This window comes from Urocitellus parryii, chromosome 2 (genome assembly GCF_045843805.1).
Source record: "Urocitellus parryii isolate mUroPar1 chromosome 2, mUroPar1.hap1, whole genome shotgun sequence".
Lineage (NCBI taxonomy): Eukaryota > Metazoa > Chordata > Mammalia > Rodentia > Sciuridae > Urocitellus > Urocitellus parryii.
This window is the reverse complement of record NC_135532.1, coordinates 62,546,310-62,561,922: the sequence shown is the minus strand read 5'-3', so window position 1 is coordinate 62,561,922 and position 15,613 is coordinate 62,546,310. Positions and strand designations below refer to the sequence as shown.

At 30.9% G+C, this 15,613-nt stretch overlaps 1 protein-coding gene across 2 annotated transcripts in view; it reads left to right on the top strand.

The window, feature by feature from the left end:
- The window catches only part of Klhl1 (kelch like family member 1), a 392,360-nt gene that overhangs the window by 125,689 nt on the left and 251,058 nt on the right, over positions 1–15,613 (top strand). For both annotated transcript variants that reach the window (XM_077792806.1, XM_077792803.1), the window contains one exon: positions 6,697–6,833. In XM_077792806.1, coding sequence (XP_077648932.1) covers positions 6,697–6,833 — 137 coding nt within the window. The remainder of the gene's footprint in view (positions 1–6,696; positions 6,834–15,613) is intronic.

The window sequence follows — 15,613 nt, the reverse complement described above, 5'->3', positions numbered from 1 at the left end:
GAATTAATTGTATTTTAGGCATGTACTGTTTCCTTTACCAAGGAATAATTATTTGATCTGTGTTATATGAAAGTATATTTATTTTTTCAATAAAGCACTTTTGACCTAGAATCTTCAGTGATATATTTACCCAGTGGAGAAATGAAAATATGTCATTTGGTTCTGTTTAAAAAATCTCATAAATAAAAGATACTTGAGAAAGCCTGAGGGACAATTTTTAATCAAGAATATATGAAAAATCAGAACACACAATATAGTTAATACCTTAGTTGAAAAAAAATTGTCTTGTAAAATAACTGCTCTATAGTATAATAAACAGTATAACACAATGTGCTAAAAATGTGTTATTTTATTGGTTACAAAGTCAGTAACCTGTCCAGTATGAATGGAGAATGAAAGTGACAAGTTCATGTTTTGGTTCAAGCACAATATATCCTAGAACTCAACAAAATAAGGAAAATTAGTGATTTAATCCTAGAAGACAAACAAATAGTTTTGTGTAGGAAGTTTCTTTAGTATTTTGTTTACATATTTATTTATAAAGTTAAATTATTTTAACCTTTTTAGTGAGACAGTGAAACAAAATTGTACAATTATTAGGGCACTATGCAATGTTTTAATACATGTATAGATTATGTATTATTTAAGTGAAGTTAAACATAACAGTCTCATCAATCATTTATCATTTATTTATGATGAAAGCATTCAAAATTCTCTCCTTTAGCTTTATTGAGATATACAGTATATATTTTTTAAGCATAAACACCCTATGGTCCAATAGCATATTAGAACTTTTTATTCCTAACTGTAACTTAGTACCCATTGGTCAAACTCATTTCACTCTACCCTTCCCATTTTAATGTTCTTTATAATACCATAATATAATGGAAATAGTTGGCTAAAAAATAGTAACTGAGATGGTTTATTTTATAGCACTTAAACTATATTAAATGCAATAAAAAGAAATTACTTTCATAAGTAACTGAGATATTAATGCCCTGGAGCAGGATAGTAGTATTGCTTTTCTGTGCTCATGGAATTTTTTGAAAGAAAAGAAATAAGTAATTTCTTCCATTTTATTAAATATAATATCCTTCTAAATCTCTCACTCAATTGAATAATTTGTAATAACTTTGTACCTCAGGAAAATAAACTGATTATTGTTTCTGTCATATTTGCATCTCTGTGACCAATAGATATGAAAATAGCTTAAAGGACACTGCAGAGGAAATCAGCTCAGTACACAACAGAGCTCCATTCATCAGGGACAAAACATAAACTCTAAAGTCATCTCCCCAGTGAACTACTTCTCCTGGTTATGCCCTACCTGCCTACAATTACTGCCCAGTTAGTACACATCAGTGGATTAACACACTGAATAGGTTACAATACTCATAATCACTTTGCCTCTGAACTGTCTTATGCATGAGCTTTTTGGAGACACCTCACATCTAAACTGTAACAATTAAAGAAGCTGAAATTGTTTAAAATATTATTTTCCCCTGTCATTTGGAAAACCATTTAATGATATCTTATGCATACTGTTGACTTTGGGCAAAGTATAAAGCATCTTTCTTTGTACTGATCAAGACAAACATTTTTCTAACATGTATTAGCATTGGTCTCTTCCCTTTTGCATAAGGATTATAAAACATGATGCTTTTCCTCATGGAGTTTCCAATATACTTAAGTAGTTAAGAAAAACCTATCAAATAATTGTGGAAATTACTCTAGTTGCCAATAACTGGAAATTAAAATATATGGTTCTGATGTCAAATGTGAGATATAGTCAAATAAGAAAATAACAGCATGATAATGTGTTTTGAAAGATTTTTAGAACAATTGCTTTTGAGTTCAGCCTAGTGAAAAAGAACTGGTGTGTTATGTTAAATAGAGTACTGTGGAAAAATAGATCATTTGTATTTATGAAATTTAGTGAAAGTAAAATAGTCAATGTTGGAAATAGTGGGAACTTAAGCCATAAGGTGAGACGGAGATTATTAAGATAAACCCTGAAAATCAATAGGGAAGTTTGGATTGAAATACTAAGTATAATTAGAAGCTAATATAGATTCTTTAGGAGGGGAGTAACATAAATAAGTCAATAATAATATGATAATTACTATCATAATATTATATCATATTATAATATGTCATATAATAATTATAATATTATCATATTATGGTAACATGATAAAAATGATAATGCTTATTAATATGCCCAGTGTTGATTACAAACCAGGCTGTTTAAAGTACTTTACATGTGTCTTAAAGGAAAGGGAAACCCCAATTTTCCCCATATTTTCTTATAGTACAGAAAACTGTATCATGGAAAAATTAAAGAGTTTCACCCATTATCATATACAGTCAAAAACAGTGAAGACAGAATCTCAAATCAGGTAATCCAAGATAGAAAAGTAATGCTTTTAGCAATCACAGGAGATAGACTATCATAATTTTGAAAGATATCTTTGAAATATGGTGCAACTTTAACAAATGCATGAAAAGTAAGCCCAGCAGAAACAAGTCAATGATCTGTGAAGCTGTTTTAGTTAATCCAGGCATGAAATGAGGGCTCTAGGAATGTAAAGAGATGAACTGAGAAATATTTTGAAAAATGGTATCATAAGTAAGGTTCGCTATTAATACACCCTGAGTCTGGAAGTCAGGTGTGCATGATTTATTTATAGAGTGAGTGCCCTTAGAAGAAAGTGAAGGAGGAGAGGGCAGAGGAAGGAACAAATTTAGAAAGGAGCCTTACTTCATCTTCATTTCCCAGGCTCTGAAGCATGACTTGCTGCTGTTTGTCACACCCTGAAGCCAGGGGGCAGCCCTTCATACTTTGGTTCTAGCAGTCATTGCCTTTGAATCCACACAGAGGTTGAAAGCTGGGAAAGATGAAGTGAGAGGAGCAGAATCATGTTAACTTCCAAGGACTGGGACAGCTCTTGTTAAACCAAATACAGTTTTTCTGAAAAGAGGTGCCTTGTTGCTCTTAGGTACTAACATTATTGCCCCTGGAGATGTGGCTCTGCCTCCTAAGGAGAGCAACAGCAAACCCTACAAAAAGAAAAATGGGTTTTGTGTCACATTTGACATAGGCAATAAAGTAGAAGGAAACATAATGCTAATTTCCTAATTTCTGTTCTGGATGTTGGATATGTTGGCAGTGTGCCATTTAAAAACAGGAAAATGTAAACAAAAGAAATAAAGATTTGAGTTTAGTTTAGACAGGTTAAATGCCTAATGAGCAATTTCTACAGGTATCTAAGATACAAAGTTAGATTTAAAATGATTCAGTGACATTGAATGTTAAGGCAAAGTACAGAGGCCTGAAAAGTACCTATGATAATGAAAGGGTCAAGTAGTAAAAGCAGAGAGAAGTCATTGAATCAGAGGTAAGCTAAGAAGTCTGTACTGCTTTAGCCAAAAATTGATTTAAAGTTTGGGAAGTCAACAATGTCAAATATCACAAAAATTGAGATGGAATTTAGCAATGTTTAATAGATTTGTAAGGAAATAAGTTTGCAGTGACTTCAATAAGAGATTTTCCAAAGTATTTGCATTAATACACTCAATTATGCAGTTTTTGCTTCTGCTTTTCTTGCACTGATGGAAGCCAAATATGTACATATAAAGATATTAATTTTTGTTGTGCATTAAATCCTTCTTCTAAAATCTAATTCAAAGCTTATGTGTCACTAAATCTAAATGCAGTCTAAATTTTTCTGCATTTTTATTACTGAGTTAGCAGTATTTTATAAGTCATAGAAGATGGGGAATATTTATGTAATGATTTAAAATTAAATTATATAGGTCACACAATATTTTGCTCTATAGGATGTCTCATTCCCACAAATGTGGATTTTGTGTGTTATAATTGAACTGGTTAACTTTGTGTTCATGTATTTCTTACACCTGGAAAGATACTTATCCCATTTTTTTCATAGTTTATATGTGTGTCATATAAGATTATATTTAGTGTTTTAGACAAAGCTGATCACTTGACAGTGATTTATCTAACTGGCATGTAATATATATATTTGAAAATATTGTGGTTGAATTATTCTGTCAAACTTTGAGAATGTAAAGAATTAGCATGTTATCAAACAATAAATAGGGAACTGATTATTTAAGTATTTCTAGAGTGATGCCATTCTAGCCACTAATATTAACATACATAAAATCATAAGTCCCACAAGGAGCTTCTTAAATGCATAAATTTTATACTTAAGGAATTTTGTTTACTTAAAAGAAGAAATGTACTTTTTTGTTTAAATTAAATTTTACCAGGCCCCTTCACTTATATTATACAAAATATAAGCATTTAAAACACATAAAACTGCAAAATAAGTAATTAGAAAATTTTTCCTACTAAAATATCATGAAATCTTACAGATATTGACATTTCTTCTTTTACGTCCTTTAGAGTATTCTTAGGGGAAAAAGGAAAACTAAAGAAATGCATTTAGTTTATTGTTGGTTTACTTGCAGAGGTAGGCCTCTCATTTAGTTCATTTGACACATCTGAATTAGTTTTGAATTTAAATTTAAATTCTAGAACAACAGAAGTTCCTGATCTATGGTCTGCTCTTCTTCCAGGAAATCCTTAAACTACATTCATACAGAAAAATAAATAGGAATTTCTACACTTTTTATGTTAAGAGCAAAGAAAAAAAAAAAAATATATATATATATATATATATATATATATATATATATTATATCCTCCAATTGCAGTCCAGCATCATATTCTTTTTGTTTTCTCTTTTCTTTTATTATACGTCATTGACTGATCTTTTGCTGATAATCCTCAAAATTTTCTGAATTTACTCTACCCTACTCTTAAAAAAGGAAGTTTTTGAGTTGCTAACTCTAACAACTGTGAAGAACACAACTCTTAACCATGTGTTTTTTAACCCTGTTTTTAATTTTCCCTTTATAGGTGAAGCTGTATTATCAAGAGTTTTACAATCTGTACAAAATTTTTATTTCCATTTAGGATGGAAAATGTACATGGGAACTCTTTATTTCCACTAAAGCAACAATTAATCACCAGAAAATCCAAATAATTATATTTTTCTTTAAACCATAAAAAAACTGTGAATATGCCAACAACAACCAAAACAATCAAAAGATTTCTTATATAAAAAACATAGAAACTAAAATTATGATCTATTTTTAGCTTCTAGTATTTAGAGGGAGGATGGAACAATGCCTGTTATACAGTTAAAATTGGCAGTACATGAATAAAACTTGTTAAGAAAAAAACCAATTGATGAAAATTGACCTAGAAATGACCTGGCTGTTAAAACGATCAGAAAAGTGCATAAAAGTAACTACAAAAGAATGATTTAAATATTTACAGGAAATGGCTATAATAAATAAAGCAAAGAGAAATAATAAATGAGATTTTAGAAAATTCAAGACACTAGAAAGCACAGAGCATGAAAGGCATTCTCTTTGTTGAGACAGAAATATAATTTGAGTCCTAGAAAGAATCAGAAAGTAAATTGTGCTAAAACTTGAGGATTTCTTTGCAGAACAGTTTTAAATTTGATAAAAGACAATCTACCCACTGCTCTAGGAAGCTCAGAAAATCATAAGCAGAGTAAACACTAAATAACCCCTACTTTATGCATATTATCATGAAAGATCCTAAAACAAAGAGAAAAAAATTAAATATTTAGAAATGGGGGACATATTACATCACAAAAAATAAATGATAAGAACAAAAAAAGCTAACTTTTATTGGAACCAAACTAGTATCAACACTAGGAAATTTTTCTTTACTATAGCTTGTACTGCTGGGCTAGATTTCATTTCCTTAAAATATTTTTTAGTGGTATTTGCAATATTTTTTGAAAGTTACTAGAATAAAAATAAAGTTACTAATATTAGAATGAAGATATTATGCACAAAGCCACTCAAACTGAAAAGTATATAGGAATTAACCTACACTATATAGTTCAATATTGGGAAAGATTTTATATTTGACAGTAAAGTAGACAAGATATAGATGTTATGCTTTTGGATTGTTTGGTTTATATTTTAAAAATACCAGTGTACCTCAGATGAAATTGAAATTGTACCTCAGATGAATTCCATACTGATTATTGGGAAGAGCTTTAAAAACTTACTTTAGATACTTTGAAACTTCACTTATGAAAGAATCACACTCCATTAATATTTAAATAAAAAGAAAACTAAATAAAAAAGATTGCCTTATTAATTATAATGACATAGAATCACAGTATTAAAAAAGTTTATTGTATTGGCACAAGTAGATGGCCAAAAAATATAATAGAAATCTCAGAAACAATAAATATATATTCAGGACTTGAATTTGTGATGGAGGTGGCACCTTAATATAATGTGGAAAATAGAGTGGTAAAAAGTGAATCAGTATGTAGAGAGAAATAAAACTTGATTTTTATCCAAAAGAATTAACAGCCTAAATGTGAAAGGAAAAACATATTTAGAACAATGGAAGAAAATATAGCAGAATGTTTTGTGACCAAAAGGTAGGGCAAGATTTCCCAAATCAGTTTTTAAAAGAACAACCCTGAGGCAATAAAAAAATACATTTGATTTATTGATTGATGATTGATTATGTGCTCTGCAATACATTCTGATTGACACATTGTTTTCATGCTTTATGATCACAGCTTAAATTAGATCCTGTGACTCTTTCAGGCTCGTTCTGAGTTCAGTCTCTGACTATTTTGCTGCCATGTTTACAAGTGATGTTTGTGAAGCCAAGCAAGAGGAGATCAAGATGGAAGGCATAGACCCCAATGCCCTCTGGGATCTTGTCCAATTTGCATATACAGGTAAGGGAAAACACTTGAAGCATCATATTGATGTTTTATACATTTTAGCTCATTTCCATTGAGTAAAGCTTTGAAAACATAAGAGAAAAGCTTTGCCTATATACTTTATTTTTCAGTTGAAGATTTTCTAATCGGGTAAATTCAGACTAACTTTTCATTTGTTACTGAAATCAGAAATGTATATATGTAGAGATATATGTTCCTATCTTCCACAAAGGATTTAAATAGGCTGATATAAATAAACAAAAGAGTTGATGAAATGAACTTTTTATTTGTTCTAATTAGTAATACATCACAGTAGAATGTGTTTTGACACATCATACATAAATGGAGTATAACTTCTCCTTCTTCTGATTGTATATGATGTAGAATCACAGCAATCATGTAATCATATATGCACATAGGGTAATAATCTCTGATTCATTCTGCTATCCTTCCTCCCTTTATGCTCCTTCCTTGCCTTCACTCCCCTCTATCTAACCCAAAGTACCTCTACTCTTCCCTAGCCCTGCCCAGCTTACTGTGAATTGCCATCTGGATACTAGAGAAAACATTCAGCCTTTAGTTTTTTGGGGATTGGCTTATGTCACTTATGATTATAGTCTCCAGCTCCATCCATTTACAATTTACTGGTAAATACATCATTTCATTCTTATTTAAGGCTGAGTAATATTCATATATGTATATATAATATATCACATTTTCTTTATCCATTCATCTGTTTAAGGTCACTTAGGTTTGTTCCATAGTTTAGCTATTGTGAGTTGATCTGCTACAGTCATGTAGCTGTGCCACTGTAGTATGCTGTTTTTAAGTCCTTTGGGTATATGACTAGGAGTGGGATAGCTGGGTCAAATGGTGGTTCCATTCCATGTTTTCTGAGGAATCTACATATTGCTTTCCATAATGTTTGCACCAATTTGCAGCCCCACCAACAATGTATTTTTTTCTACATCCTCCCCAACATTTTTTGTTGCTTGTGTTCTTGATAATTGCCATGGATTGAAATTTTGAGAGGAGCAGGGAGCATAATTAATTGTTAGATAATAAGAATCTATGTCCATACTTGCTTAGAGTATTAGGGTAGGAAAGAGATTCTAAATGTCTTTCCCTTTGGAAATGATGGTTTCAAAGAGCATTTATACTTGTAGTATGTTATATTAATATTAAAAACTCTCACAGAACATTTAATAAAGACACAACAACCTTAGTTGAAAGAGACAATAAAGATACTTAGATTTGAGAACATGAATTTTTCAAATTTTATTCCCCTGATTGACTACATCAATGTATTTTATTGGTTGCAACCTAATTATATTCAATGCATTCAAATAATTTTGCCAATTTAGTAAACATTTGTTGGATGATATTTAATGTAGAAGTATTAGCTGTATCTCAGGAGAACAACCTAACACATAAGTCATTTCTTTGGTCTCCAGAAGCTCACAGTCAAAGTAAAGAGATAATTTAGATTAGGGGAAAATATGATATAATGACAAATGTTGAGGAAGTTAGAAGGCACGAAATATGCTGTCTGGAACATTATCAAGACTTGGATTAGTTAAAAAAATCATAATAACTCTTCAAGTTTAATAAGAGATGGGAAGACATAATCAAATATCATGAGAGAAGCAATGACAGTGTAAATTGATGATTTGTTTGTTTTTAGAATTGTCATGTGTTCATTCTGCCTGAATTCTTCATTAGAAAAGAAAGGCAGGATACAGTCTGATTATCAGTGTAGCTGGGCCCTTGATGGCATTGTGAAGATAAGATAAAGGAGCCAAATGTCTATATAACTAGCAGGAATCTGTCCTCATTGAGAATTTGGCTTATAATGGAGAGTACTTTGCTAACATTAATATAATTATCAGTAAATGAAGACTCTTGGAACAGAGAAGATGCATAATTCTTTGAGTTCAGAATATCAAAGCACAAATGCCATGAAAGACTTAGTTGTCTTCTGGCCCCATAATTTTGAAATAATATTTTGACAAAGTAAAAAGTTGAAGAAGGCAAAGTTAAACAGGTAAGCAAGACATTTTTTCAAAGCTGTTGCAATAAGCAAGAGAAATAACAAATCAATCTCTGACTTACTCTGGTGAAACAAAGAGAGAGAGGATTTTTAAGTTCTAGATTCAAAGTAAGAACTCTGATAATTTATGTTTGCTTTAATTGATTTTACAAAAGGAAAAGTAAACTTTCACATTTCTTTGTGATAGGGTTAATTTCAAAACTAGCAGCAATATCTTCCTAAATTCCTTCCGCCCCACAGAAACTGAAGAATTGATCTCCCCTGAGGTTTACATTCTAAAGATATATATATCTTTATTATATATATATATATATATATATATATATATATATATATATATATAAAATATATATTACATATATAATATATATCACTTTTAGTTCCTTGAGAAAAACATCATTGGGCTATAAAACAGACAAAAGGCTTTTTAACACATATCTCAAAGGATTAGAGAAAAATTTATAATTCTAATTTTTCTAAAGTAAATGCTCTAAGAAAGGTCAAGGCCAAAAGTCACGAAAAACTCTGTGTAAGTTTAGGATAACTGAGGGGACTGCTAAGTCCTTCTCAATTTAATTTCAATTTGCTTACAACTTTGAAAAGTAGTATAAAAGAGTATTTGCTTCTGAACTAAGCTGGTAGCAAACATTATCACATTAAATTTTCTGAGACCTGGAAGACTCATGAAGCTAACCTTTTATGGATCCTTCCAGCAACATAGGCACAGATCTAACACCCAGTCTCCATACCCTGGCAGTCTTAGAATTCTTGTGTGCAAAACTAGGTCAAAAAACACTCAGCATCCTGCTACACAGGGTTGGAAGATGTTTCAAAGCTTCCTGCTGAATTGAATGACCCAGATTTGGCTCTGCTTTGCAGAGGACAAACAGGATATAAAGCTGCCTCTCAGCTGCCACTGCCACTTTGACCTTTGTTCCTGTACACATCTATCTCTGGTGGTTAATAAATTTCTAATTATGAGTTTGCAGAAATGTGATAGATAAGCAAACAATTTACGTGGTATTATAGGGAAAATTGTAGCTGTGAAAATGTATACCTTTTTTTACATGTAATATAAAAATCATAAGAAGGGATGAAGTGAACAATTATATAAAAAGAGAAGAATAGAGGGTATCTGCATATGTGACTATTTAGCAAACTAGCTGATCTGGAAGACTTCACTTTGAAGAGGGCAAAAAATAAATATATCTCAGAAAGGGAGAGAAAAAAAGTAAATGAGCCAGAAGGTGAGTAAAGGATTAGCTATTTGAGAATATTTTCTTAATGTTTAAAGTTATTGAGATTTTGGAGGAACTAAGAAGGATCAACTTGGTCTAGAATGGATAATAGCTATAGAAATAATGTGTCCAAAGAAGGTGGCTCAGAGTGCTTTAAAATGATTTAAACAGATATTCTTTTTCCCATGGAATCTGGCAAATATAAGATTTGAAAGGACAATTGAAGCTAAGCTATTTCATTCACTTAGAAATTAAAGAAAAATGAATAAAGTATCTTGAAATGAATTTTTTAATGATACAAGTTTCAGTGATTACAGAATTTAATAGTCTTTTATTTGGCGAAAGAAAGAGTAATCTTTAGAAGACATTTTTATAATAAAAATTTGTGTATACTAAGACATGGGGAACACCCAATTTTTTTTTAACTCTTTGACTTTCCTTGTTCAGAAAATGGCATGAAAAAAAAAAGGAGTCAAGAAATTGGAAGGTTTTAGTAAGAAATAAAGAAAACATTTAGTACTTCAATTTTGGGGGGGTTGTACAATACCAAGGAGTGATTGTAGTGGTGTAATAACCCCAAAATATAACAACATTTTAAAGAAAAATGGACAATAATTAAAATGTGAATATTTAGCAATATTTTAAATAAAAAATACTAAGTTATTTGTTTTAGAGAAAATAAAAAAAGTAAAATATTTTTGGATATATACAAAGTGATAAGTCAATAATAAGAAAATGGTGAGTACTTATTGAGATATGAGAATTGCTTCTTTGTCTAATAATGGCACCATTCAATTTTTCATGCATTATTATAATTCAGAAATGGAAAAGAAGCAAATACTATATGCTCATTGTAGAAATAAATTTATATACAATTATGAGAGTCATAGCACTTTTCTAGTTATTACTTAGCTGTACAAGTTATTTCACATTTTTTCTTTTAAATGTTTTCCATTTGCTTTGATTTGCCATTTTCCAAAATCTGCTTGTGATCTTATCCATTTGTAGAGAGCAAAGGCTCGTATAAGCAACAATGTGTATTATTAGTAGGATTCTTCTACAGTCGATGTCTTTAATTTTAAGTTCAGAACTTATTTGTAATCCAGAGAATATGCAATTATAACATGGTATATCAGTTTTTCTAAATTAAATACTAATCCTATTAAAAACTTTGAGTTCATATTGCAGGAGGGTCATACTATATACTAGAAGAATGTATAATAAAGTTGAAGTGAATAGAATGCAAATTAAAATGACATAAATCTTTAAGCTTAATTTAACACATCACTGAATTATTCAAGCTGAGTATAGTAAAAAAGCTGTATTTTTCCTCAAAAGTGGTAAAATCAATATATTTGGATCTCAGTCTCAGTAGTGCATTGTTCAAGGTAGTAAAAATAAAATTGTGAGCATTTTACAATACACAATAGAGCTTGTCTTCTGTAGTTGTAATCATTTATAAAGGAGACCCAGAATATTATTTACCTATAGTAGTGCCTTTCATTTGGTTTAATGGAGTCAAAGCTGTTCTGAGGTTATCCTATTGAAGATCCTTAAAAGCATAAAGTCAGAGAAGAAAAGAATAATTAGGCCTCACAGTTTTGCATCTTTCTACTTTCATCACCTATGAAGTTGGAGATGTATAGATGTATTCTATTTTGAACATCAGACATTTTACACATAAATACTTATCTGTACTAGTTATGTGCGAAGCTAGAACCACCAAAAGTATTTTTAGAGTAACATATTGTATATTCTTAATTTGCATTGATAAAATCATGTTGAGGCAAATCAGAATTTTTTATCTGTTTTTAATTAATAGGAGGACACATAGTTGTTTTTCAGAACTCTATAAAATTCTTCATACACCCCAGTGAGTAAGGTAAAGGAACCTGACAAAGACAATGAGCATATTACAATGAATGGCAGAATAAAAATTAAGTGGTATTTTCTCTACCATATTTCTTCCCTTTCATAGAGTATTGGATACACAGGAGTTTATTGAATGTTATATGTTTATCTTGCTCTCAAAATAGTTTTAGGTAGCTTGAGTTGGCTGCTGTATTGCTACATGGTGGCTCATCCTAGGTTTGGTTTATCATTCCTCCCAATCTAATGTTTGTTTTGTTCAGACAGCAATGGTGCTCTATAATTTGAACACATTAATGTGTGTGATGGTCTTTGTCCTGCAAACAAGTTCTATTATATCACTACAATGTGCTATTTACTATATTGGGTTCTAGAAAGCAATATGCTGAATTACATGCATATATAAATTTTAATGAACTTTCAAATTTAACACTTAAAATAACTCTTGTTTTCTTTTGATATAAACATTCTTTTTGATATACAAAGCCTAGTTTTCTTCTCTAGAAAATGAACCAGAAGAGGGCTACACTTCTGATTTTAAATGTGTATGCATACACCCATATTTGAATTGCAAGCCAAGCCAAAAATCTATGATCATGTTGTATAAAGAGAAGGAGAAGTATATTTGAAAAGATGCACTTTTCCACTATGTAGAAAGTTGCTGATAGAAATTTCTTCCTGGTTTATAGTTTATTTAATTTCTCCTATCCTGACATTCTTGGAAATATACTGTGTTCATTGATGGGTAAGGAATTAAGAGTTCTAACAAATGTGGGAGATGGAAATGCAAGGTTACTATCAAAGTGTCAGGTCCTGTAGAGAACTGATAAGGATACTGTTTAAATAAAGGAAGCTGTCCATCTAGTTGTGGTATTAAAAAGAGGACTAGAAAATTAAACTGCCAAATAGCAAACCTTTAATCACACTGAAGAGTTAACTTATTTGTGAAAAAAAAAAGGCTTGTATGCCACTGAAGTTAATTAAAGTCTTGGTACAATGCAAAGGAATTTTAAGATAGCTTCTGCTAACTGCTAGCCATTTGAATGAAATAAATAGTCACATATAGGCATTGAGATGTTTTATGTTCTTATTTAATATTAGAAAATATATATCAATATATTCAGCCTAGACTTTACCATCTAAACTCCCTTCAGAGTTTTTTATTATAATTAAAAGTAAATTATTGTTTCATTTTTATTACTAGTTTAATTCAAGTGACATGAATTATGCAAATACATTAGCAGAATATTAGTTTTAAACTTAGAGTTTTTACAAGATGGACAATTTTGTCCTCAATATAAGAAATTGAGCCTTCAAAGACTGGTTTTATGTATAATTATTATCCACTATTTTAAAACATTTAAGTAATTTTCACAGGATATTGAAATAACCTGTATATTTATTAAGAAAGAATAGAAAAATAAAAATGAGTTGTATATTTCCATCATTTACCTGCCTTTCCATTATTTTTGCAAATAACCTTGTTTGGTTGTGTTGTTTGTATATGTGCACACATGTAAAACTGAATGTTGATAAAACTAGTGTGAGTAAATTATTATATCAAAATAAATAATAAATTATACTTATTTTGTGGATATTATCTACATTGTTGTTGTTGTTATTGAGCAGTTTATAGTGTGGGATTTAACAGGACTGTAAAAAAGCTATGTGTATCTTGTTATTTGCAAGCAACTGAATGAAAATTATGTATTTACCACAAAATAACTCATTCATATTTGATTTTTGAACTTCTGAGGAAAAATCTCTTAACATTTATTTCATAACCAATCTTGCTTTCTTAAAAGAGTTTTGATTTTACTTTATTGATGATCTCAGTCTTATAACTGCTTAAATGTTCCATGGCTTTGCATGCTAGAAGGTAAAAGTGGAAGCAGATGCCATGCTGTCATCTGTTCATTTTGCATGCTGTGTATTCTTCTGTATTAATCATATGCTTCACTATGTGTTCTCAGGATTATTTCAGACTCATTCTAATTCCAAAGTGTCTATATACTTTATCATGTTGTACATCAGATACAGTATAGTATGTAGAATGTAAAATCATTTATCTTGCTTTACTTTGGCCTTCAACCATATTGTTATATAAACACAACTCGCTTTGAGAGCTCCATATGCATTCAGATTGCTAGAGATTTACTCTTTCTGACATGTACCTATTTCTTGCTTCCCATTAGGTATTTTGAATATCCCTTGGGCACCTATATTTTACTGTTAGGAGTCTTCATCCAATTATCTCTCAGCTTTAACATATGATGATAGCTGAAAGCTAAGAAGGTAACATATGAAGCAGCATATTTTGGGAATCAAAATACTGTAAAAAGGAGATTTATTTGATAAACTAACAACCAAAGTGTCTGTCAACACAGAAGCCCCAGAAAAGAGACAGAGTGGGTAAAGTGGCCATATTGACAAGTAAGATAGTAGAGATCTAATGATCCCAACACATTGTCAGAAAATAAATGCCCAAACCTGCCAGATTTTTCTTTCTATGACACAAATACCCAAGTTAGTGCATAAAATATTTAAGCATGTCAAGATGGAAGTGCTTCACAGATAACTTTAATTCAACCTTGTTCCTTGGAATCATTGCCTACTTACTGTTGCTAAAGTTTGCCAGTAGAAATTGTATTCTCTTAGACTTATCCCTTTCTGTCTCACTTTTCTTTTCCCCATTAAAGTAAAGTATCAAAGACTAGTAATGTTTTAATAGCCATTTGAATAAGTCACCAGATTATAATTTTGGTATTATTTTCATTCTTTTTATTGATTTTTTAAAAAAAGAATGACAGTGGAATACATTGCAATTCTTATTACACATATACAGCACAATTTTTCATACCTCTGTATATAAAGTATGTTGACACCAATTAGTGTCTTCATGCACGTACTTTGGATAATGATGTCTATCACATTCCGCCATCCTTGCTAATTCCAAGCCCTCTCCCTTTCCCTCCCACCCCTCTGCCATACCTAGAATTCATCTATTCCTCCCATGCTCCCCCTCCCTACCCCACTATGAGTTAGATTCCTGACATCAGAGAAAACATTCAGCATTTGTTTTTTTGGGATTGGCTAACTTCACTTAGCATTATCTTCTCCAAACCCATCCATTTACCTGCAAATGCCATGATTTTGTTCTCTTTTATTGCTGAGTAAAATTCCTTTGTGTATATATGCCACATTTTTTGATCCATTCATCCACTGAAGGACATCTAGGTTGGTTCCACAGTTTAGCTATTGTGAATTGTGCTGCTATAAACATTGATATGGCTGTGTCCCTGTAGTATGCTGTTTTTAACTTTTGGGGGTATAGACTGAGGAGAGCGATAGCTGGGTCAAATGGTGGTTCCATTCCCAGATTTCCAAAAAATCTCCATACTGCTTTCCAAATTGGCTGCGCCAATTTGCAGTCCCACCAGCAATGTATGAGTGTACCTTTTCCCCCATATCTTCGCCAATACATATTGTTGTTTTTCTTTATAATAGCTGCCATTCTGACTGGAGTGAAATTATATCTTAGAGTAGTTTTAATTTGTATTTCTCTGATTGCTAGAGATGATGAGCTTTTTTTTCATATATTTGTTGATTGATTAAATATTCTCTTCTGAGAATTGTCT